Here is a 22933-nt window from a genome sequence, read left to right as displayed (position 1 = left end):
GTGGGATCATTGTAAACACTGCATGAAGACTAATGGGAACATATAAATATCTACATATCGTTAATCCTGGTGACAGAATCCCTTTAATCTGTGCTTATTGTAAATAACAAAAAAACATTAAGAATCCAAAATCATGAATAAAAAAAGAGGCATCCAGGTGTTGATGAAGGTGTTCTATGAATCCCTGCATCACGCTCCCCCACGCTTCTGCAGTAATGCTTGTACAGTCTATATGAAGGGTAAATAAATGTATATTGATGGCAGGACCGGCCGATAGTCTAATGTATCCGCGGAGCTCCCATCTCATCCCCTACAGGATAGAGAATAGTTGGGCAAATTCCAGAGGTGCCTGGCAGCGGCTTTCTCCTCTCTCCCCATTGAAAGCACCTACATGCAGGACAGAGCGTGTATGGGGGAGTTGGCAAGGGATTTTGGCCAGCCAAATGATTGTTCTACCGACCGCTGTTGGAGGTGTATGGGCACCAAAATACTAATGTTGTGTTAAAGGGGTAATCCGGTTGTAAGACTCACACTAATCCCGAGAGGGGGGCCCCGTGCCCCCCTGCAGCTACCCTAAAATGAATGGAATGGCTGGTTGTGCGTGCATGCATGCAGCCGCTCCATTCATCCAGAGATAGCTTAAAGGGAACCGGTCATGTGGATATTTGATTATAATCTAACTAATTATATACAATCATTAACTACTAAAAAGTGCCTTAGATGTATTCACTTACTGGTGTGACAGATGGTTACCTCATAATATACACACAAAGATGCCGCATGCTAATGAACTGATTTGAGTCCAGCATAATGTCAGCGAGTCCAGCGTATATTTAATTCAGAGCTATAGCCACTCCCCTGCCCACCTGCTGCTGATTCCTATGGAAACAAACTGTCACTCAGCAGCAGGTGGGCAGGGAGAGTCAGGAGCTCATGAATATTCATGACTCATCATTATGAGCTGGAGCTTTTAAATGCAAGATATTGGCAGATTGACTGGGTCAATTAAAGAAAGTGACCCAGCATTTTGCTAAGAGAATCAGTCACTTATTTATGTTGCCCTTAGTTAGGACACCATAAAACTGGTGACAGGTTTCCTTTAAGACACAATCATATTATACTCAATCCTTTCTCCAGCACCCTTCTCTTTTTTACAAGCAGGAGTGACATGCTGGTACACAGTACATAACCGGTGCAGCCAATCACTGTCCTCAGCAGTCTACCACAGAGACAGTGGTTACCTGTCACAGTGTCAGTGACTTCGAGGTGTTAAATGTCACCGTTTTGTGAAAAGCCATATACTACTCCCACCGATCCCCTGGATTCCTGTGGTGACATTTCCATAGCCTCCTACCAGTCTCTGCTTCTCCACCTTCAATGATTATATATCATCATATGTAACTGCTGCAGCCTGTGGTTAAGTGTGGCTGCCATGTCAGTGCTGGAGGCTGGGAGATATAAATTTGTGGGAGACCATGGAAGTATCAAGATGGTAGTGCCAGGGGATTGGTAGGTAATTATACTGTTTTTTGTATTTTTTATATTACTTTAGACTGTTGTCCACACCTGCGGATTTATTCTGCAGTGGATTTTGATATGGATTAACAAGACTTGGGTTTGATAGCGGATTTTCTTCTTGAAATCCAAGCAGCCTGTACTCAATCTGCCTCCGAAATTGGCAGATTTTAAAAATCTCAGGTCAATTTCCAGATTTATGCAGAAGTCGTCCACGTTTCTGGTTCTGTAATTCGCTGCAGATATTCTATGCACAGTTCCAGATGGAAAACCTGCAGTATTTCTGGTCTGTGTGGACATACCCCAACAGTATTTGTGTTAGCAGCGTCTAATGCGGTCTACGTTTCCACTTTCCAGAATGAATGACAATTAGGCATTTCTGTGGAGACCTTACAGCAGGCATTTTTGCTAAGTCTAGATTACCCAGCAAACAATGTGTGCTCTATAATAGCCCTGCGATTTAGATAATGAAAAGGTGGGGGTTGCAGTCTTTTCCTAATCACGGGGCTAATCAGCTATCCTTCTAGTGTGGCTTAGTCCGAATCTATCTCCCATATTATCTTCTTATCTCCTCCTGTCACTCTACGTCACGCTAAGTAGATTCTTAATATTCTTTGAGATTACGGACATGTCAGTTGCTGTTTTTGTGGTGTGAAAGTGACCAGACGATGAAGAAAATGCCGCTCGAGTGGACAGAATTCCTTTTTTTCCTTTTTTTTGTATGTCTACTTAGTGTATGTGCGTTGCTGGCTTTAATTTAGGGTGTGTCTTACAGTTTCCACCTTTATTAAAAAGTATGGAGCATGGTATATCTCTACTGTTGTGAACCAAAAAGAATCGCCCCTATAGGTAGGTGACTCCTTTTTAAATTGTCTTGTCATTTCAAGTACGGATTTGGCCAAACTTCAGTGATAAAACAGAAATGGTTTGCATCTTGTTACTTTTGGTTACATTTATTACAAGAATGGCCTGGGAAATTTTTAACAAGTCAGTAACATTTAGGTGCTATATTGTGCGTGTTAATAATTGTTTTCTTAGAGAAGTTCAATTGGTCCCATTTTTTTTTGCCTTTTGATTATTTTTCTCTATGCATGTCACATGTACACATAGCCACACATCTATGCACACAGTTATTATTTTTGCTAATAATTAGTTTTCTATCTCAGTTACAATTAATGTTTTATGGAATAAAAAATAAAACTGCAAATTTTCTTTAGTGCAAGATTGGGTTGGGACTTCTTCAACCAAGGGTCCCGAAACCTATTGTAATGTATGACCAGATCTAGGAGTGTCCTATGGTTTTCAGCATAAGATATACTTTTTGTAGCCTAAGTTTGGCTGGGTGCACATACATTGATTGTGGAGCCAGACACAACTGATCTATGTGTATGTGCGTGTCGCACTTATAGACCGACGGTGGCCGACAAAAAATGTAGAATGCAGCGTTTTTTTCTGTCTAGTGGTATTTGACATCGAATTATATGAACCATAGAAAATCAGGATCAGTTCTAGCTTCAGTGTCCATTTGGCATTTCTGCAGCACGCCAATGGCAAACTGAGCCGGATTGACGGACATATGTGAAAGAACCCTTAAGGGGCCAGGACTGTCTCCATATGGTGTACTGGCATCTTTTTCAGAAGCCTCACAACAGAGATAGCAGCCACTGTAAAAGTGTATTCCTGCCTGTAGCTATTATGTACTGTGTAGGTGATAACTGGGACTCCCAGTAGGAGGAGTTTGAATGCAGTAGTGGTCAAGCATGCTCCCTGTGGCACCATTGAAATTGTATGGCACAGATGAGGATATCCAGTGCACAAGCAATAATTGCTTCTGGCAAGAATACTCTTTTAATTATTGTACTTGCCACTATTTTCATACATGTTCCTACTACTCTTCCTCTATGCCTTGAGTGTACCTTCAGTGTGGGTGCTTTGTGACCCACACCAGCGAATAACGCTTGGCAGTCCTCATGAACCCTTCTGATTAGTCATTGAACTTTATACTCACTGAAGAAAAGAACATTGAGGACATAGTTTTCCCGTTGCTTGGTGGCCTATCTTGTTCTGTTTGTACCTTCTATGAGGTCTTCTGGTAGGTAACTGAGCATGATGGAGGTCCAAAATCTTCAGGGTACAGCATCGTTAAACACTTTAAGTGTTAAACCTTTTTGAATCAGCTTAAAGGGGTTGTCCAACTTTTGAAATAATTTTCAGCAGCTTCCACCCCTCCCCACCGGATCTGTGGAGGGATGCACACTTACCTGCTCCCCGCCACTTTGTTCCAACTGTTTTAGTTGACTGCACTTCAGTTCCCTGATTGTCAGCTTCCGAGGTGGACAGGAGTCGCATGTGCTGCTGCAGCCAATAACAGGTTGTGGCAGTGACGTATCCCTCAATTGGCATGTGACCCTTGTCTACTCCAGATGGTTGACAAGCAGGGAACCGGATTGTTCAAACCAAAGGAGCTGTAACCAAGCATCTGGGAGCATGCCGAGAAGGGGAGGCTGCAGAAAATTGCTTCAAAGCTGGACAACCACTTTAAGTTGACCACCAAATATAAATGGTGTGTGAAGTTGTCACAAATACAGATGTTATTTACTGTACTTTTTTACTTCTGTTTTATGATCCCTTGAATGATTACAAGATTTTTGGGGTTTTACTTTTGCATAAGAAAGGATAGATGAAGCTGTGATAAAATGTAATACAGTTTGTATAGTGCAAACTTTTTAATTATCTATATCTTTTGATGATTGTTAGCATAAAAAATATATTTTACTTCTAGTCTATGCATTTTAATGCTTTACTAAGTATAGTAATACATTATATACAATTTGTAGTGCAATTTTTATAAAATCTGAATAATAGAATGGATTTGAATTTATAGCCCTCATTACCAATGAATGTTCCTCTCTGGGTATATAATAAAATCTACCTATGTTCATGAATGTTTTACTTGTCAGATGGGTAGTCTGTACTCCTGCGGTGTATCCTACTGTAACTTGGCAGCTTTAACCTTAGTTAGCCAACGTTGTACATTTTGCCTGAGTGATTTAATGTAAAACTGAGAAATGTTTCCACTCTGATGTAGGGCATACCACGTGCACCCTTGGAGATAGAAATGACAGACCCTCATCTTAGGGCTAAAGCGGTTGTCTGGATTTCTCGTATTAATGACCTTTCCGCAGGATGGGTCAACAGTATCAGACCGGCGTGAGTCTGACTTCTGGCACCCCTGCCGATCAGCTGTTCAAAGAGAACGCAATGCTTCTGGGAGCGCTTCGTTTTCTTTACCGTTTACCTGCTCGCCGTCGACATTGCATTTGTGGAGCAGTGTCATTTCAGCTCTGCCATCCCAATCTCTTGAGCTCTGTCTACTCTTCAAACAGCTGATTGGCAGGGGTGCAGGGAGTCGGACCCCCGCCAATCTGATATTGATGACCTATCCGGATGATAATTTAGTTGCTGAACATAGCCTTATAATCTGTAGTCAGTTTTTAAAGCATCTCTCCTGGTCAAGTAAAAAATGACAATGACAGCACTAATTGGATAGCATCAGACTGTGCAGGGACACACCATGTACGCGTCTAACGATCGTTAAAAACTTGTACAAAGGGCCTTTCAGGAGTTAAAATAATTCCACTTCCACTTGCAGGCGCATGGACACTCTGTCCTCACTGAAGACAGCAGGACCTGATTCTCCCAGCGTTGTGACGTCACATGATCATTCTGGGAGCGTCAGGTCCTGCTGCCTGCAGTGAGGAATAAGTGTCCTTGCACATGCAGGTGGAAGAGGAATTTTTTTTTTTTTTTTAACCCCTGAAAGGCCCTTATTCTTACTGGGAGCTATTAATCATACTGTGGGGCACTAATGGGTCCATTAATCATACTGGAGGGCACTATGGGGGCCATTAAGTTTGCTAAGGGGCACTATTGGAGGCATTAATCATACTAGTGGCCTCTATGCGGACCATTAATCATACTAAGGGGCACTGATGAGGGCATTAATGATATTAAGGGGTACTATGGGGGCCATTTCCTGTCCAAGAGGTACTATGGGGGGCATTATGTGTACTGTGAGGGCACTGCAGTGGTTTGGATATTTAAAAAAAAAAAATGAAACCATTAAATTCATTCATTTTAATGGCCATTAAAAACGGATGAAAAACTTATTAAAAATGGATAAACAGACAGAAAATGGATGCACACACTGATGTGAAATGGCCATAAAAAACTGACTGCGTGTGTGTTTTTAATGGCCTTTGTGTGAATGTACTCTTACAGGTTACTCTTCAAGTCCCTGCATAGAAGTGTGTTTTTAGACTTTGTATTTACTTACAATTTTCATGATTCAGGCCTTCTACTTGAATACATTAATCTTCGGCCACCTAGAACAACATAGAATGGCGAAATAATTTGGGTTAAAATGATAGCAGGTTACTGCTTAGCATTTAGAGCGGAGAACAAGCACAGTTTTCCATCTTGTCCATGCATATGGATTTTTAAGCTTTGTATATCATTGTACATTGAACCTCAATGGCTTTTCCAGGCTGTTTCTTCCAGCAGATTAACATTGGAAATCATTGTGGAGGACAGTGCACATCTTGATCTGCATTTTGTTAATAGAGAATGTAATCGTCACCTAGTAATGCCAAATCTTTATTCTGCGCTCTTTAATTTCAAGGACCACTGAACACCTAATACCGTAATTTATAACGTAGCCAATTGAATCTGTTGTTGCAACGGGCTACTTTAGCCTGATGATGAAAGGTTAGCTTGTTTAGCTGGTATACTGTTCGTATGTATTTTTATTGAGTTGTGCATTGTTCCTTTAATCTGAATGATCAAAGGAGTGAAGAGATGAATAGGGAATCACAACCTTTAATCCAAAAGGCAGCTAAAGCTCTGTATACACAGTATTTAACTGTATGGCATTGGATTCTGTGTCTTTGCTATGGAACATAGCCTCTAGTGGTGCTTCTTCCCTTTTCTTCAAAACCACTTCAACTTTGTGTTTACTTGTTTGGTTTTAGGGGCTTTATCTTTTTAGAAAAACATAGATGCTTTCCTCCAAAAAAGGGGCCCCTCTTGTTCATGGCCTTTTTCAACTAAATAGGGCTAATTTGCAGTACTACATACAGCCCATAGACATGGGTCAATAGCAATATGAGCTCTCTGACAGAGAGTGGGCGCTGCCAGTGCTTTACTATGGCAGAGAGCGGCTAACAAATGTTCCCAGGTTTGCCACATGTAGCTGCCCATTAGGCCATGCCAGAAGCATAGTCTAATAGTTTGTCAGTGTAACTCCAATAGGGCTGCAGCTAACGATTATTTGAATAATCGATTAGTTGCCGATTAATTTCTACGATTAATTGATTAATCGGCAAAAACGACAAAATTACAAAACAGAGGTTTATATGATCTTACTTGAAAAAATATGTTCAAAGGCCATATTAAAACAAATTGTGGACGACACTATTATGGGGGATTTGTGGACGACACTATTATGGGGGATCTGTGGACGACACTTATGGGGGATCTGTGGACGACACTTATGGGGGATCTGTGGACGACACTTATGGGGGATCTGTGGACGACACTTATGGGGGATCTGTGGACGACACTTATGGGGGATCTGTGGACGACACTTATGGGGGATCTGTGGACGACACTTATGGGGGATCTGTGGACGACACTTATGGGGGATCTGTGGACGACACTTATGGGGGATCTGTGGACGACACTTATGGGGGATCTGTGGACGACACTTATGGGGGATCTGTGGACGACACTTATGGGGGATCTGTGGACGACACTTATGGGGGATCTGTGGACGACACTTATGGGGGATCTGTGGACGACACTTATGGGGGATCTGTGGACGACACTTATGGGGGATCTGTGGACGGCAGTTATGGGGGATCTGTGGACGGCGCAGTTATGGAGAGGGGGATCTGTGGGTGGCGTAGTTATGGAGAGGGGGATCTGTGGGTGGCGTAGTTATGGAGAGGGGGATCTGTGGACGGCGCAGTTATGGAGAGGGGGATCTGTGGGTGGCGCAGTTATGGAGAGGGGGATCTGTGGACGGCGCAGTTATGGAGAGGGGGATCTGTGGGTGGCGTAGTTATGGAGAGGGGGATCTGTGGGTGGCGTAGTTATGGAGAGGGGGATCTGTGGATGGCGCAGTTATGGAGAGGGGGATCTGTGGATGGCGCAGTTATGGAGAGGGGGATCTGTGGACGGCGTAGTTATGGAGAGGGGATCTGTGGGTGGCGCAGTTATGGAGAGGGGGATCTGTGGGTGGCGCAGTTATGGAGAGGGGGATCTGTGGGTGGCGCTGTTATGGAGAGGGGGATATGTGCACTGTTATGGGCATAACAGTGCACAGATCCCTTTCCTCATAACAGTGCACAAGTCCCCCTTCCCATAGCAGTGCCATACACAGACCCCCCCTCCTCCCCATAGCAGTGCTATACACAGACCCCCCCTCCCCATAGCAGTGCCATAGACAGATCCTCCCCCCTCCCCATAGCAGTGCTATACACAGACCCCCCTCCCCATAGCAGTGCCATAGACAGATCCTCCCCCCCTCCCCATAACAGCCCCGGCGCTTATAAGTCGGACTAATCACCGTCTGCATCTTTATTTTACCTTTTTACAATGACGCTCCTGTAACAGCCAGGCAGAGCGGACGGCGGCGTAACGTCACTCACTCACGTGACGCACCTGCTCCGCCCACCTCATGAATGAAGGAGGCGGAGCAGGCGTGTCACGTGAGTGAGTGACGTTACGCCGCCGTCCGCTCTGCCTGGCTGTTACAGGAGCGTCATTGTAAAAAGGTAAAATAAAGATGCAGGGACCGCCCGCCCGCATAGCAACGAATCGGCGATTATTCGATAACTGGATTCGTCGACAACGAATCCAGTTATCGAATATAATAGATTACATCGATTAATCGTTGCAGCCCTAAACTCCAACAGGCAATAATGGATTGAAATATTATATATTTATAAAGATTATAGAAATGAAGAAATATGCACTCCTTCAGGAGTCCTGTGGGGACAAAAAGTACAATAACGTTTAAATGGGTTTAATACAGATGACCTATTCTCAGGATACGTCATCAGTATCTGATCGTTGGGGGTGCAACACCCAGGATCCTAGCCAATCTGCTGCTTGAGAAGGCACTGGCGCTCCTCTGAGCGCCACAGCCTTCTCGCAGCTTGCCAGACAGATGCCCTTTAAGTTTTTTCCATGTCATTATCATGTATAGTAGCTAAAAAAATGAATTCTGAAATCCTGCACTTTTCCTGCTGGCCACTGAACTTCATAATAGACTGACATTCCCTGTTCTGTAGAGCTCACAATCCTCTCATTAACTCCTTAGTACCACACACATTTTAAAAAAAAATCGCATTTCCAAGAACTATAACTTTTTTGTTTTTTCATCAATATACCTGTATGAGGTCTTATTTTTTGGAGGACAAGTTATAGTTTTTAATGCACCATTTTGGATACGTGTAATGATTGATTAAAGCCAGTTGTTTAGTTAAAATCCCCTCTGTTTACTTCAGTAAAAAGGCTTATTAGTAGTCACTAAGTAGTCAATATCACTGACTTCATTACTTTGCCTCTGCTATAAAGATGTCGGCAGATAGCACAAGATCCATAGATCAATTGATGATGGTCATAGCTCCCACACCCAGAGTGTGTTTAGGTAGGTGGTGCTTGTCAAAGTAACATCCACATGAATGCTAGGACCCAAGGTTTCCCAGCAGAACATTGCCCAAGGTATCACACAAGCTAAGGCTGCTTGCCTTCTTCCCATAGTACATCTTCTCCAAGTAAGGGACAAACATGCCGTACACATGATGCAAAAGAAGATGTGATTCATCAAACTAGGTGACCTTCTTATAATGCTCCATGATCTAGTTCTGATGTTCACATGCCCATTGGAGGCACATTTGGCAATTGACAGCAGTCAGCTTGCAACTATTGGTGGTTTATTTGTTGTCCTTGCTTAAACCACTTTTGCTGTGACCACACTGCTTGCTATGAGCACCTGATTTTGGAGATGCTCTGACAGTTGACAAGCCATCATTTCTCAGACTACCACAAACTAGACACTGTGGCTAAACTGTAGTTCCAGATTGCAGCACCACCCTAATGAGGTAACTAAAGAGCAAATAATCATCCCCTATAGACTGTAAGGGTGAGGACACATATAGCGGCATCAGGGTGAGGACACATATAGTGGCATCAGCACTTGGCCAAAAACCACGTCCACGTGTGGTTTTAAAATTAGTACTAATCATATTAGTGCCTACACAATTTTGCAGGTACAGTTGTACAACCGTTTACTATCATTATAAGCTATGAGTCTTCTTAATTAATGTTGCTGGTTTTTTTATCCCAGTTATTAGAATGTAGCATTGCATTTGGGTTGTTTGTGCAAGACAATAAGACATACTTTAGCGTTGGCTGTTTTTTATTGCGATGATGGTACCGCTACGTCTTTGCAGCACTTCCCTGACTAGTGGCGCCAATGAGAGTATTTTATTACCGTTTACTATCGCATGTTAGTCCGATTTTCAGCCATGTTTTCACCGTCACATATACCCCTACTTTAAAGTATGTGTCGTATATTTTTTGGGGAGTATTGGATTGTGGTGATTAATATCTCCTTGGTGGCCCTATTTCAACTTTTCACTGTGTACTCAATTACCCCTTAATTCCACAGTTTTGTTCCCTGTACTGCCTACTTTTACCTGTGCTTAAAATCAGGTTGCTATGCAGGGTCTGCAGCGTGCAAGGGTTACATTACTGACAGCCAGGGACTGTAAGTAAATGATTAAAGCCAGGTCCTCCCCAGCACCTGATAACAGTGCCTGGGCTGTGTGCACTTCTCCCTGTCCCTGCGCTTGGCAGACGCTCCCTCACTCAGCAGAGCTGGAGGATGCAGAGTCGAAGCAGCGCAGACCAGGGAAGGGAGATCTGCCATCTGCTCAGTGTATAAATGAAAGCAACATGTGGTAAGAGGACCCCTTTGTGCTGCAGGAGATTAACCCTTTAGGGGGGCTATTGTTACTGGCTAGTGAGGGCAGGCGGGAATAGGCTCAGGGTGAGGGCAGTGGCGGCCATCTTAACTGAATAGTGAGATTGCAGTTTTATGCAGACTGGTTGCTAAGGGCTGAATCTTATTAAATATGGGGTAAGTCAGTCTAATAGTAACTGATTCTGGAATATCATGTTATTAGTAACTACATATATGAAAATTTAAATTAGGGTCTAAATGTGACAGTTATCCTTTAAGTCTTATTTAATGCTCTAATTGAAACTCCATTAATGCCTCCTATCAGCCAGTGACTTTAATGTTGACAGTATGTCATCTCTTCTACGCTTCTAAAATAGCAGACTAATTTGTCTGTCGTCTATGTGTCAGACATGCTAAGCAGGATCGTCTAATGAGTGGGAATGAATTATAATTTTATATTTACATGTAGAGAAACAGCAGAATTGTAGTCATATGTTTTAAACTTATATGAAAGCAGAGTTTCTGCAACCAACAGGAGCAAGTCAGGTGCCCGGCTGGCCGAGACACCTAGGAGATAAAATTGGTTTATAACTGCTTCTGTCTTCTCTTTTCCAGACTATATATTACTCAATAAGTGCTCTTGTATGATGGCAGAGCTGCTAGGCCTTGGCAGACCCAATTCTGCTCTGCCAGTGACAGGAAGCTGTTTTACCCTCTGATTGGGGCTCCTGTGGATTCTCCCGTTTCAGTGGAAATCTGCAAGATGATAAAAAAAAAAAAAAAAAAAAAAAAAAGATAACTCATGGATATTATGATAAAAATGTATAAAATGATATATATTACAAATAAAGAAAATAAGAAATGTCACCCACGCCATAGCGGCACCCAGACTATACATACTACATTTCAAACACAAAATAGGGAGCCTATTTCTGTACTATATTTTAATGTCGGCTTGTGAATTAAAAGAATAAAGAACTCTAAACTGACTTTTATTTCCTTTTGTATGCCCTAACGCTAGTAAAATTAAAACAGAAAAAAAAGAGTCTCTTAAAAAATGTTAAAACAGTCCTATGAATCAGAAAAACGCACAAAGAATATTTTGGTAGCCCAGCAAATAAAGTTTGGACTATTAAGCCTTCTTCATGTGCGCAAAATCACTAACAAGTAGTCATCTAATCGATTAATCGCAAGGTCCTGCAGGGGTGATTGTCCCTAGTCCTGTAGGGTTTTACTAAAACTAATGGCCTAATTGTCGGGCAGATTATCGGGGAGAAACGTTCCTACAAACACTCATTCCCAATAATATCTGCCCGTCTAATGGTGCCGCAGATCACCCAACAAGCGAGCAAAACGCTCATTCATCGGGTGTAACTGTCATTCATACAAGCAAGTAAATTATTGTTTCCGGGTTTCTGAATGAGCATACAGTTGTCTCCTTCCCGCGCCTGAATCGTCCGCTCCTCAGACCGTGTAAACCAGGCACAACAGTCCAAAGCAAATGTGGGTATATGACATATGAACATCATAGAGGCAGCCTCCACTTTAAGGGTCCATTCACACGTCCGTATGTGTTTTGCGGATCCACAAAACACAGACACCGTCAATGTGCGTTCTGCATTTTTTTGCACTCTCATAGAAAATGCCTTTTCTTGTCTGCAATTACGGAAAATAATAGGACGTTCTATTTTTTTGCGGATCCGGACAGCACATTCTGGCCCCATTGAAAATGAATGGGTCCGCACCTGTTCCGCATAATTGTGGAATGGATGCGGCGGACCTATTTTGCGGATGTGTGAATGGACCCTTAGCCAGAATGGAGCTTCAGCTCAATAAATGGTCACCTTTTCTACAGTCCAGCTAGTTCCATCACACTTGTCTTTCCCCTGTGTTATCTGCCTCCTCCTTTGTAATGGAGATGCGTTATATTATCTTATGATCCTCTCTGCTTAAATGATAGTGATGAGCCCGCTGAAAAGTGGTCAGCCAGGACTTTTTTTTTTTTTTTTATTCGGGCGCCTCCCACCTTATTTTTGCTTATGAAACTAAACCTAGTGTCACACTGCTTTGAGAGAAGTGGTGTACTGCACATGTGCCGAAAATTTGACGCATGAGTGTGATTACCAGGCCAAGCAAGAGTAGTTCTCAGAAGCCTGAATCTGTCAATCAGCGAAGGATATCAGGGTCTTAGTGAACAGAGAGAAGAAACAAGGGTGCACCCAGGGTAAAGGGCCCACCATAAGTGCTCCGAACAAACCATTTACATAGGTGTTCAAACTACTTTTTCAGCTAATTGAAGCAACAGTTTACATTATAAAAGGGGTTTTCCCGGGATTTTTATATTGATGACCTACCTTCTGGACAGGTCATCAGTATCTGATTGGTGGGGGTCCTACACCTGGGACCTCCGCCGATCAGCTGTTTGAGAAGGCAGCGGCATTCGCAGTAACACCACAGCCTTTTCTCTGCTTTTGCTAGGCCGAGTGACAACACCTTTGTGTCACGTGGCCTCAAGTGAATGGGGCTGAGCAGCAATACCAAGCACAACCACGATACAATGCTTCTAGAAGGCCATGGTGCTCACAGGAGTGCCGCTGGCTTCTCAAAACATCTGATTGGTGGGGGTCCTGAGTGTCGGACCCCTACCAATCGGATAAAAAAAATAATAATAATCTCGGAAAACCCTTTGTCAATGTTTCTGCCAGCTCTACCTGACACTATGTGAGTTTTAATAAGCAAAAACAAGGTGACAAACTTGCTTTAACAACAATATTTTAAAGGGACACTTTCATCAGAAAATATATTTGCCAAACACATTTTTTATTTTATTTTTTTATATTTTCTTGGCTGTTTTATTTATTTCAACAGTACAATGAAATTTAAAAAGCGGCAGTCAACACGATTGATGAGACTTATGAAGACCTATAAAGATAGATTATTCAATGCCAGTTTACTGCTGCTGTGAGGGGAAGATGTTATCTGTTTGGGATAACCGTTTTACAACTCCATTGTTTTCCTGATATGCATAGTAATAACAACTAGAAAAGGTACAATTTCTGGGGAAATTGTGTGATGTGTTCTTGCCTCCACCAGTAGCTTACAACTGGAGTGGGCGGAGTAACTGGGTGGAGTGTAGACTCCGCCCACTTTTATAAATTTTGACCTTTGTCTCACACTGACCCACCCTGCCGAGTTTGGGTGCTGTGAGAATGACAGCTGTTTAAAGGTTTCTTATTGAAGTCAATAGGGAAAATCTGATTGGTTGTTTGTGGCTCCGCCCACTTTTTAGCATCCCCAAAATGAGATATACATTGGCACAGTCCTCCAGTGACCAACTGTGCCAAGTTTCGGGAACCCTGCCATTAAAAGTCTAAGAGCAGCGGCAGTTTGAATTTTTCCCATTTAAACAAATGGCTGAAATTTGATTGGCCGTTGTAGACCCCGCCCACTTTTTAATTTTTTTTGACCCCAGTCACCCAATGACCTACGGTGCCTAGTTTGGGTATTCTGGCTTAAATACTGTGAGAATGACAGCAATTTAAAAGTTTCTCATTGAAGTCAATAGGGAAAATCTGATTGGTGGTTTGTAGCTCCGCCCACTTTTTAATGTCCCCCAAAATGTGACAGAAATTTTCAGGTTGACCCCATGACTAAGTGACCCAAGTTTGGTGACTTTAGTTTAAAATCTGTGCGACTGGGAGCGATTTGAAAATTGTCCCTGTCAAAGTCAATGGGAAAAACATGGATTTTGGGGGCCCTGTCCCAGGGGCCCGGAGGGTGGGATCGGGTAACAAAGCAAAAGCAAGGTACTCGGGTGGGTGCCGACCAAGTCTGCAAAGTCTGGAATTTGTACTCCTAAAAATGTGGGAGGAGTAGCAATTTGAAGTTCTCATTAAAGTCAATGGGGAGATTTTGATTGGTTCTGTATGGCCCCGCCCACTTTTTGGGGTCCCCGAAATGTGCCCAAAATTTTCGGGTTGACTCCATGACTAAGTGACCCAAGTTTGGTGACTTTAGCGTCAAAGCCTGGCGAGTGGGAGCGATTTGAAAATTTACCCTGTCAAAGTCTATGGGAAAAAAGGGGGCTTCCGGGGCCCGCCACGGGGGCCCCGGGGGTGGGATCGCTCCACAAAGTAATAGCAATCCGATCGGGTACAATCTGCACGTTTTGGTAAATTTTTGTCTATGTAGTGTAAAAACTGTGGGAGGAGTTAGGGTGGCAAATTTGGCTATAATAATAATAATAATAACTAGAAAAGGTACAATTTCTGGGGAAATTGTGTGATGTGTTCTTGCCTCCACCAGTAGCTTACAACTGAAGTGGGCGGAGTAACTGGGTGGAGTGTAGACTCCGCCCACTTTTATAAATTTTGACCTTTGTCTCACACTGACCCACCCTGCCGAGTTTGGGTGCTGTGAGAATGACAGCTGTTTAAAGGTTTCTTATAGAAGTCAATAGGGAAAATCTGATTGGTTGTTTGTGGCTCCGCCCACTTTTTAGCATCCCCAAAATGAGATATACATTGGCACAGTCCTCCAGTGACCAACTGTGCCAAGTTTCGGGAACCCTGCCATTAACAGTCTAAGAGCAGCGGCAGTTTGAATTTTTCCCATTTAAACAAATGGCTGAAATTTGATTGGCCGTTGTAGACCCCGCCCACTTTTTAATTTTTTTTGACCCCAGTCACCCAATGACCTACGGTGCCTAGTTTGGGTATTCTGGCTTAAATACTGTGAGAATGACAGCAATTTAAAAGTTTCTCATTGAAGTCAATAGGGAAAATCTGATTGGTGGTTTGTAGCTCCGCCCACTTTTTAATGTCCCCCAAAATGTGACAGAAATTTTCAGGTTGACCCCATGACTAAGTGACCCAAGTTTGGTGACTTTAGTTTAAAATCTGTGCGACTGGGAGAGATTTGAAAATTGTCCCTGTCAAAGTCAATGGGAAAAACGTGGATTTTGGGGGCCCTGTCCCAGGGGCCCGGAGGGTGGGATCGGGTAACAAAGCAAAAGCAAGGTACTTGGGTGGGTGCCGACCAAGTCTGCAAAGTTTGGAATTTGTACTCCTAAAAATGTGGGAGAAGTAGCAATTTGAAGGTCTCATTAAAGTCAATGGGGAGATTTTGATTGGTTCTGTGTGGCCCCGCCCACTTTTTGGGGTCCCCGAAATGTGCCCAAAGTTTTCGGGTTGACTCCATGACTAAGTGACCCAAGTTTGGTGACTTTAGTTTAAAATCTGTGCGAGTGGGAGCGATTTGAAAATTTACCCTGTCAAAGTCTATGGGAAAAAAGGGGGCTTCCGGGGCCCGCCACGGGGGCCCCGGGGGTGGGATCGCTCCACAAAGTAATAGCAATCCGATCGGGTACAATCTGCACGTTTTGGTAAATTTTTGTCTATGTAGTGTAAAAACTGTGGGAGGAGTTAGGGTGGCAAATTTGGCTATAATAATAATAATAATAATAATAATATATATGTGAGATAATAGTATGTGGTCTTGCTATGCAAGAACACATAATAATAATATATATGTGAGATAATAGTATGTGGTCTTGCTATGCAAGAACACATAATAATAATAATTATTTATATAGCGCCACCATATTCCGCAGCTCTTTACAAATTCATAGGGTTCGTGTTCAAAAAAGTAACTGGCTAATATACAGCTAAAACACTAGGAGTCAGGGCCCTACTCACAAGAGCTTACAATCTATGAGGATACCCACAGAAGAGCAGTGCATTGATTAACGTAATGTGTTCTATCCTACTTAAGTCAGTACAGGACAGTCTTTCTGGTCTCAGTGATGGTCTGACGGAGAGAGTTAGGGTACTTTCACACTAGCGGTTTTCTTTTCCGGCATAAAGTTCCGTCACAGGGGCTCTATACCGGAAAAAAACTGATCAGTTTTATCCCCATGAATTCTGAATGGACAGTAATCCGTTCAGGATGCATCAGGATGTCTTCAGTTCAGTCATTTTGACTGATCAGGCAAAAGATAAAACCCTAGAATGCTACGGTTTTATCTCCGGCGAAAAAACTGAAGACTCGCCTGAATGCCGGATCCAGCATTTTTCCCCATAGGAATGTATTCGTGCCGGATCCGGCATTCAAAATACTGGAATGCCGGATCCGGCCTGCGCATGCGCAGACCGGTAAAAATGTAAAAAAAAATACAAGACGGATCTGTCTGTCCGCATGACAAGCGGCGAGACGGATCCGTTCTTGCAATGCATTTGTGAGACTGATCCGGATTTGAATGAGCTGACCTTGATCTGCATAAACGAACATCCTTATTTTGTGCCCCCTTAGGGTACTTTCACACTAGCGCTATTCTTTTCTGGCACGGAGTTCCGTCCTAGGGGCTCAATACTGGAAAATAACTGATCAGTTTTATCCTAATGCATTCTTAATGGAGAGCAATCCGTTCAGGATGCATCAGGATGTCTTCAGTTCAGTCTTTTTGCCTTTTCAGGACAGAGATAATTCCGCAGCATGCTGCGGTTTTATCTCTGTCCAAAATTCCGGAACACTTGCCAGAATGCCGGATCCTGCATTTTTTCCCATTGAAATGCTTTAATGCCGGATCCGGCCCTGAGTGTTCCGGCAAAACGTATCCGGCATGAAAATGTGAAAAAAAAAAAATTGCCGGAACCGTTTTTTTCCAGATGACACCGGAGAGACGGATCCGGCATTTCAATGCATTTATCAGACGGATCAGGATACTGATCCGACTGACAAAAGCCATCAGTTTTCATACGTTTTGACAGATCCGGCAGGCAGTTCCGGCGACGGAGCTGCCTGCCGGAATCCTCTGCCGCAAGTGTGAAAGTACCCTTAATGGCATTTGTGGTACCCTACGGCTGTGCCTAGATAGCACTTTCTACGAGAAGCTTTGGTGCACTTGCAAAGTTGTGTCCTTGGATATTTTGTTTAGATGTTGGCAGCTATGACACTGTTGTCAGCCTTTTTGGAAAGGAAAGGTTTGACTGCAGTGTCCTTTAGTTGACAGGAGGTACATTCTGTAATGTAAAATATTTCTTCTATGACACCTCAAGCATCTTGATATTTGATAAGCTCTTAGCCGTTTTTTTTCATGTGGCATTGGCAATATAATAATCATGGTCTTATTGTACAGACACGCCGGGAGGCTCCATGCACTCAAAAACAATGGATGTTGGACACCTAGGGCAATACATTGTGTATTTCTGATATAGCTGATGAAATTAGCACGTCATTATGGACTGAGCATTTTTACTGCAGTTGTCACTCCTTGTTGTCCAACAAGAAATCCATGGTAAAGGATGAAGTAACATTCCATGTAACCACCACAGCACAAGTTTACGGACTCTCATACGGTATATGGTGGCTTTGTGCTGGAATGAATCCAACAAAGATGGTGTATTTCAGAACTCCACCTTCATTGTTAGTGCTAGCATTATGACTTCTTTCTTACAGAATGAATCATTGAGTATGATGGTACCACCAGCGAGCTTTGATTCATTCTCCAAAGATAATTCAAGGAGTTATCCAACTTTCCTATATTGATGATCTGTCCTCAGGACAAGCCATCCATATGAAATCTGTGAGGGTCCAACTCTCTGCTCCCCTGCCGATCAGCTGTTTGATCTCTGCCGCACTGCGATGTCTTCAGTGTTTACATGGTTATGTTCGATGTTCATACTCGGGACGCTGTATTTTTCATAGCGGCTGTTCAGAGTATTGCAGCCTTGTTCTGTTCAGTCTACTCCTTTAGGTTCCTGTACAGCCATCTTGCCTGGTCCTGTCAATTAAGAAATAGAGGGAGGGGCTAGCACAGGAAGCAGGAGGAGCAAGGGTGTTCCGAGTGTCTTGGTCCCACCGTCGGTGCGCTTAACTGCTTACAAACGATGGCCCCCCCTTTTCTTAAACCAGTCCTTCTTTAACAGTGCAACATATGTACAAAGCTTGTGTGTATATATATATATATATATGTGTATATAATTTGTTTTTCTCCTGTTCATAAATCTGTTACAGTCTGAGTTTAGAAAACCCTTCTGAAGCCATTTTTTTCCATGTAGGATTTTATCTCTCTTTAGGGAAAGCGGGAGGTCATGCATGCTAATAAAGTTTTGGTTACTGTAGTCTGCCCTTTTTAAATCTAGTGATATGTATGGTACTAATGTACTTGTAAGGCTTCTAACATTCACTTTTTATGGATTACGTCAACAGTGGAAGAGTCTGACATCATTGACCTGGAGAAAAGATATTGGCTATTAAAGGCTCAGTCGAGGACAGGACGCTTTGACCTGGAAACATTTGTCCCTTTGATTTCCCCACCAATTCATCAGTCGTTGAGTGAAGGTATTTTTATTGTACAATGTAGCTATAAAATCGCTGCCTTTTGATAAAAAAAATATCTAATGTGATAACTGGTAGATAATCTAATGACTGATTAACTCACACCTCCTTATAGATCAGTGTATAAGAGATACTCAGAAATGTTCAGGCAAACAGTTCTATGCAAAGTCAGAGGACACTGCATTGGGGAGGGTGGAAAACGACATGTATCTCCTTAAAGGGGTCGTCTCACTTCAGTAATTGCATTTAATATGTAGACAAAGTGAAGTCACTTACTAATGTATTGTTATTGTCCATACTGCCTCTTTTGCTGGCTGAATTCATTTTTCCATCACATTATACACTGCTCGTTTCCATGGTTACGACCACTCTGCAATCCAGCAGTGGTGGTCGTGCTTGCAGACTATAAGAAAAAGTGCCGGCATCTCTGTTGGCCGGGACTTTAGGAGCGCACTATTCCTATAGTGTACAAACATGACCACCACTGCTGGATTGCAGGGTGGTTGTTGCCATGGAATGAAGCAGTGTATAATGTGATGGAAAAATGAATCCAGCCAGCAAAGGAAGCAATATCGACAATCACAATACATTAGTAAGAGGTTTGTATTAACTTCCTCTACATAATAAATGCTATTTTATGGAGTGAAACAACACCTTTTAAGTCCCCTAATTCTGAGCTGTGCTTGTGCAAAGAGAAAAAGGACATACCTGTTGAAGCCGAAAGCAGCTCAGGCATCTGTGTGAGTGCAAGTAGGCTGGATCGGAGTGCTGGGGAGATGAATCTTCTCTTAAAGGGGTGTTCCCATCTCAGACATTGGGGACATATCGCTAGGATATGCTCTCATTTTCTGATAGGTGGAGGTCCCACCTGTCTCATAAACTGAGCCAGCAAAGTGAAGGGGAACGCATTGCGCAAGTGCAGCTGCCTTCCATTAATTTCTATGGGGCTGCTGAAAATAGCCGAGCGCTGTGCACTCTCCTTCACTTGTACCAGCTCCGTTTACGAGGTAGGTGTGGGTACCAGAGGTGGGACTCGCACCTATCAGACAATGGGAGCATACCCTAGCGATGTGCCCCCAATGTCTGAGATGGGACTACCCCTGTAAATAAAGTATAAGAAAGCGTTAACAAAAGAATAATTTGCCTGAGCAATGAAGGTCTCCTGTTATTGCTCTCCTTTGCTTTGATCTCCATGCTCCATAATTAATTTCAAAAGATTTATTATAAAATGGTTTCAAATGATACATAAAAATATAGCCTGGTTGGCAAACAAGAAAGACCTTATGCAGGAGGTCATGCTGGCAGTACTGTATACAACCAGAGCAGTAGGACATGCAGAATAAAAAATACCAGAAGAACAATATATTACAGTTGGTCTACAGCAACTAAAGAGCTAAGGTGACTATGGGGAATGAGGGGCAGGGAGCCACGGCTTGCTGGGCAGAGATATTAAATGCCGATGGGACATCCCAGAGATCATCTGCCTCTACAGGGACATAAATCGAGGTGAGTGGGAGGAATGAGAGGAGGATACCTATGGCTGCCATAGTGCTCGTGACCACCTCTACTCTATCATCCCCAATGACAGCTATTTTTTCAAAAATGGCCATTCTATCCATCCTTGCTTTAAAAGCAGCAATAGAGAGGCCTGTGGTTTTCCAACTGGCTGCTACATGAATTAGTGCAGCAAGAAGAAAGAACTAGGCAAGCTTGATGGGGCAAACCGCATCCACATGGGTCTAGCACCCGGAGACAGCCCCATAATATAAAATACAAAATTCCTACCATCACCACCTTTTCTCTTGGTGCCCCAGTCTTTCACATCCTCCTCGATTTAACCTGGTGTTGTCCGCCCCTGTACTTCAGCGGCTACTACATGCCCTAGCTTAGTAGTCCCTGTTCCTCCTTCACCTTCTCCATCTTGCCATGTCGTATTCCACCTCAGACTCTGGGCAATTCATGTCTCGTTGCATGTCATGTCATTAAAACAAAAGATGGTTCCTCTCCCCTCCCTGTTCACCTGCTCAGCTGTTCAAAGGTACAAATGCTGTGCTCTTTCAAGTGGCTTCCTTGCGTCAAAAATGTTATGCACTATATGGACAAAAGTATTGGGGCACCTACATATTTCACCTGCCGTAGTCTTCATGACATCCCATTCTAAATTCTTAGGCATTTATATGAATTTGGTCCCCTTTTGCAGCTAAAATAGCTTTCACTCTTCTGGGAAGACTTTCTAAAAAAGTGGAGTATGTCTCTGGAAATTTTTGTCCATTCATCCAGAAGAGCATTTGTTAGGTCAGACGCTGATTTTGATAAGAGGGCCTGGCATACAGTATGTATTGTAGTTAATCTCTGAATTGTTGGATGAGGTTCTTTCAGGACCTGCAAAAGGACCTTTGACGACGTAATCGTGCTCACCACGTGGTGAGCGCTGTGACGTCGGCGCAGGTCCTGCACAGGTCTTGCACAGGTCTTTTTTTTTTTTTTTTTTTTTACCCCTCAAGCCACATTTTAGTAAGCATTCTGTATTAAGAATGCTATTATTTTCCCTTAGAACCATGTTATAAGGGAAAATAATACAGTGAATTTACTTTAAAGAGGTTCGGGGTTGCTCATCCCTATCATCTCCTAGCAACCATGCATGAAAATCGCACCACATCCGCACTTGCTTGCGGATGCTTGTGATCTTCACGCAGCCCCATTCATTTCTATGGGGCTTGCGTTGCGTGAAAAACGCAGAATATAGAACATGCTGCGATTTTCACTCAACGCACAAGTGATGCGTGAAAATCACCGCTCATCTGCACAGCCCCATTGAAGTGAATGGGTCCGGATTCAGTGCGGGTGCAATGTGTTCACCTCACGCATTGCACCTGCGCGGGATTCTCGCCTAAGGCCCCTTTCAAGCTAGCAACTTTTCCTCATGGGTGCAATGCTTGATGTGAACGCATAGCACCTGCACTGAATCCGGGCCCATTCATTTCAATGAGTCTGTGTACATGAGCATTTTTTTCACGCATCAGTTCTGTGTTGCGTGAAAATCGCAGCATGTTCTATATTCTGCGTTTTTCACGCAGCCCTGGCTCTATAGAAGTGAATGGGGCTTCGCGTGTGAAAACCTCATCAAAACGCATTGCACCCGCATGGAAAAAACTAAACAGCTGAACGCAATCGCAGACAAAACTGACTGAACTTGCTTGCAAAATGGTGTGAGTTTCCCTGAACACACCCTGAACGCATCCGTCAGCTCGTGTGAAAGAGGCCTAACAGTCTTTTCTCCCTGTGTACCAGTTTGTTACTCGTTTAGCTTATTGTGCTTGTTTTTGTCTTATGTTTGTACTTAAGTCCTTTTATATGTAGAGCGGGCAGGATCTACTGGCAATGGCACTTTAAAATACGTAATACGAATTGTAGTGTTTGAACTAGCTTCCGCTTGATTTTAACATAACTTTATTAAAAAGAAGAAGAGAGAGTTTTTTTTTCATTCAAAACATATATTTAAAACATAAAAATGTATGGTTTCTTGAAATGTAAATGTTTGAGATGTCTTGAATATTTTAGCTATTAAGTCAGTTTTTTTTTTTAAGCGCACTATTATTATCACGTTTCTTTTCGCTGATTATTCTTGTCGTAGGTCAAGTAAAATTAATTTTAGGTGTCTGACATGTACTATATGTTTAAATGTTAGTATTTTACAAGACCGTTGGTAACACGTTTTCTTTTCTGTCCTTATTTCAGGGTTGTTTAATGCATTTGATGAAAACCGTGACAACCACATAGACTTCAAGGAAATATCGTGTGGTTTATCTGCTTGCTGCAGGGGACCCCTAGCTGAGAGACAAAAATGTAACTTTGCATTTTGCTTTCATTAAGGAGAAGCCCTTGTTTCTGGCAAAACCGATGGCTACTGTTGCCTGTTTAGTTTCTCTCTTAGCAATTGAATAGATGTGTAACACAATGGTTGAGCATGTGCCTGAAGGTTCCTTAGCAAATTAGTAGCATAGGAACAGTGTTTTTGTTTCATTTTATCTTATACAGTTGCAGAACTGG

The 22933-nt window shown here is 42.8% G+C and overlaps 1 protein-coding gene across 2 annotated transcripts in view; it reads left to right on the top strand.

The window, feature by feature from the left end:
• Positions 1–22933, top strand: part of USP32 (ubiquitin specific peptidase 32) — a 240770-nt gene that overhangs the window by 101083 nt on the left and 116754 nt on the right. For both annotated transcript variants that reach the window (XM_044286239.1, XM_044286238.1), the window contains exons 6-7: positions 18755–18886; positions 22622–22729. In XM_044286239.1, coding sequence (XP_044142174.1) covers positions 18755–18886; positions 22622–22729 — 240 coding nt within the window. The remainder of the gene's footprint in view (positions 1–18754; positions 18887–22621; positions 22730–22933) is intronic.

Source organism: Bufo gargarizans, chromosome 3, assembly GCF_014858855.1.
Source record: "Bufo gargarizans isolate SCDJY-AF-19 chromosome 3, ASM1485885v1, whole genome shotgun sequence".
NCBI lineage: Eukaryota > Metazoa > Chordata > Amphibia > Anura > Bufonidae > Bufo > Bufo gargarizans.
This window is presented reverse-complemented; position numbering and strand designations above follow the sequence as displayed.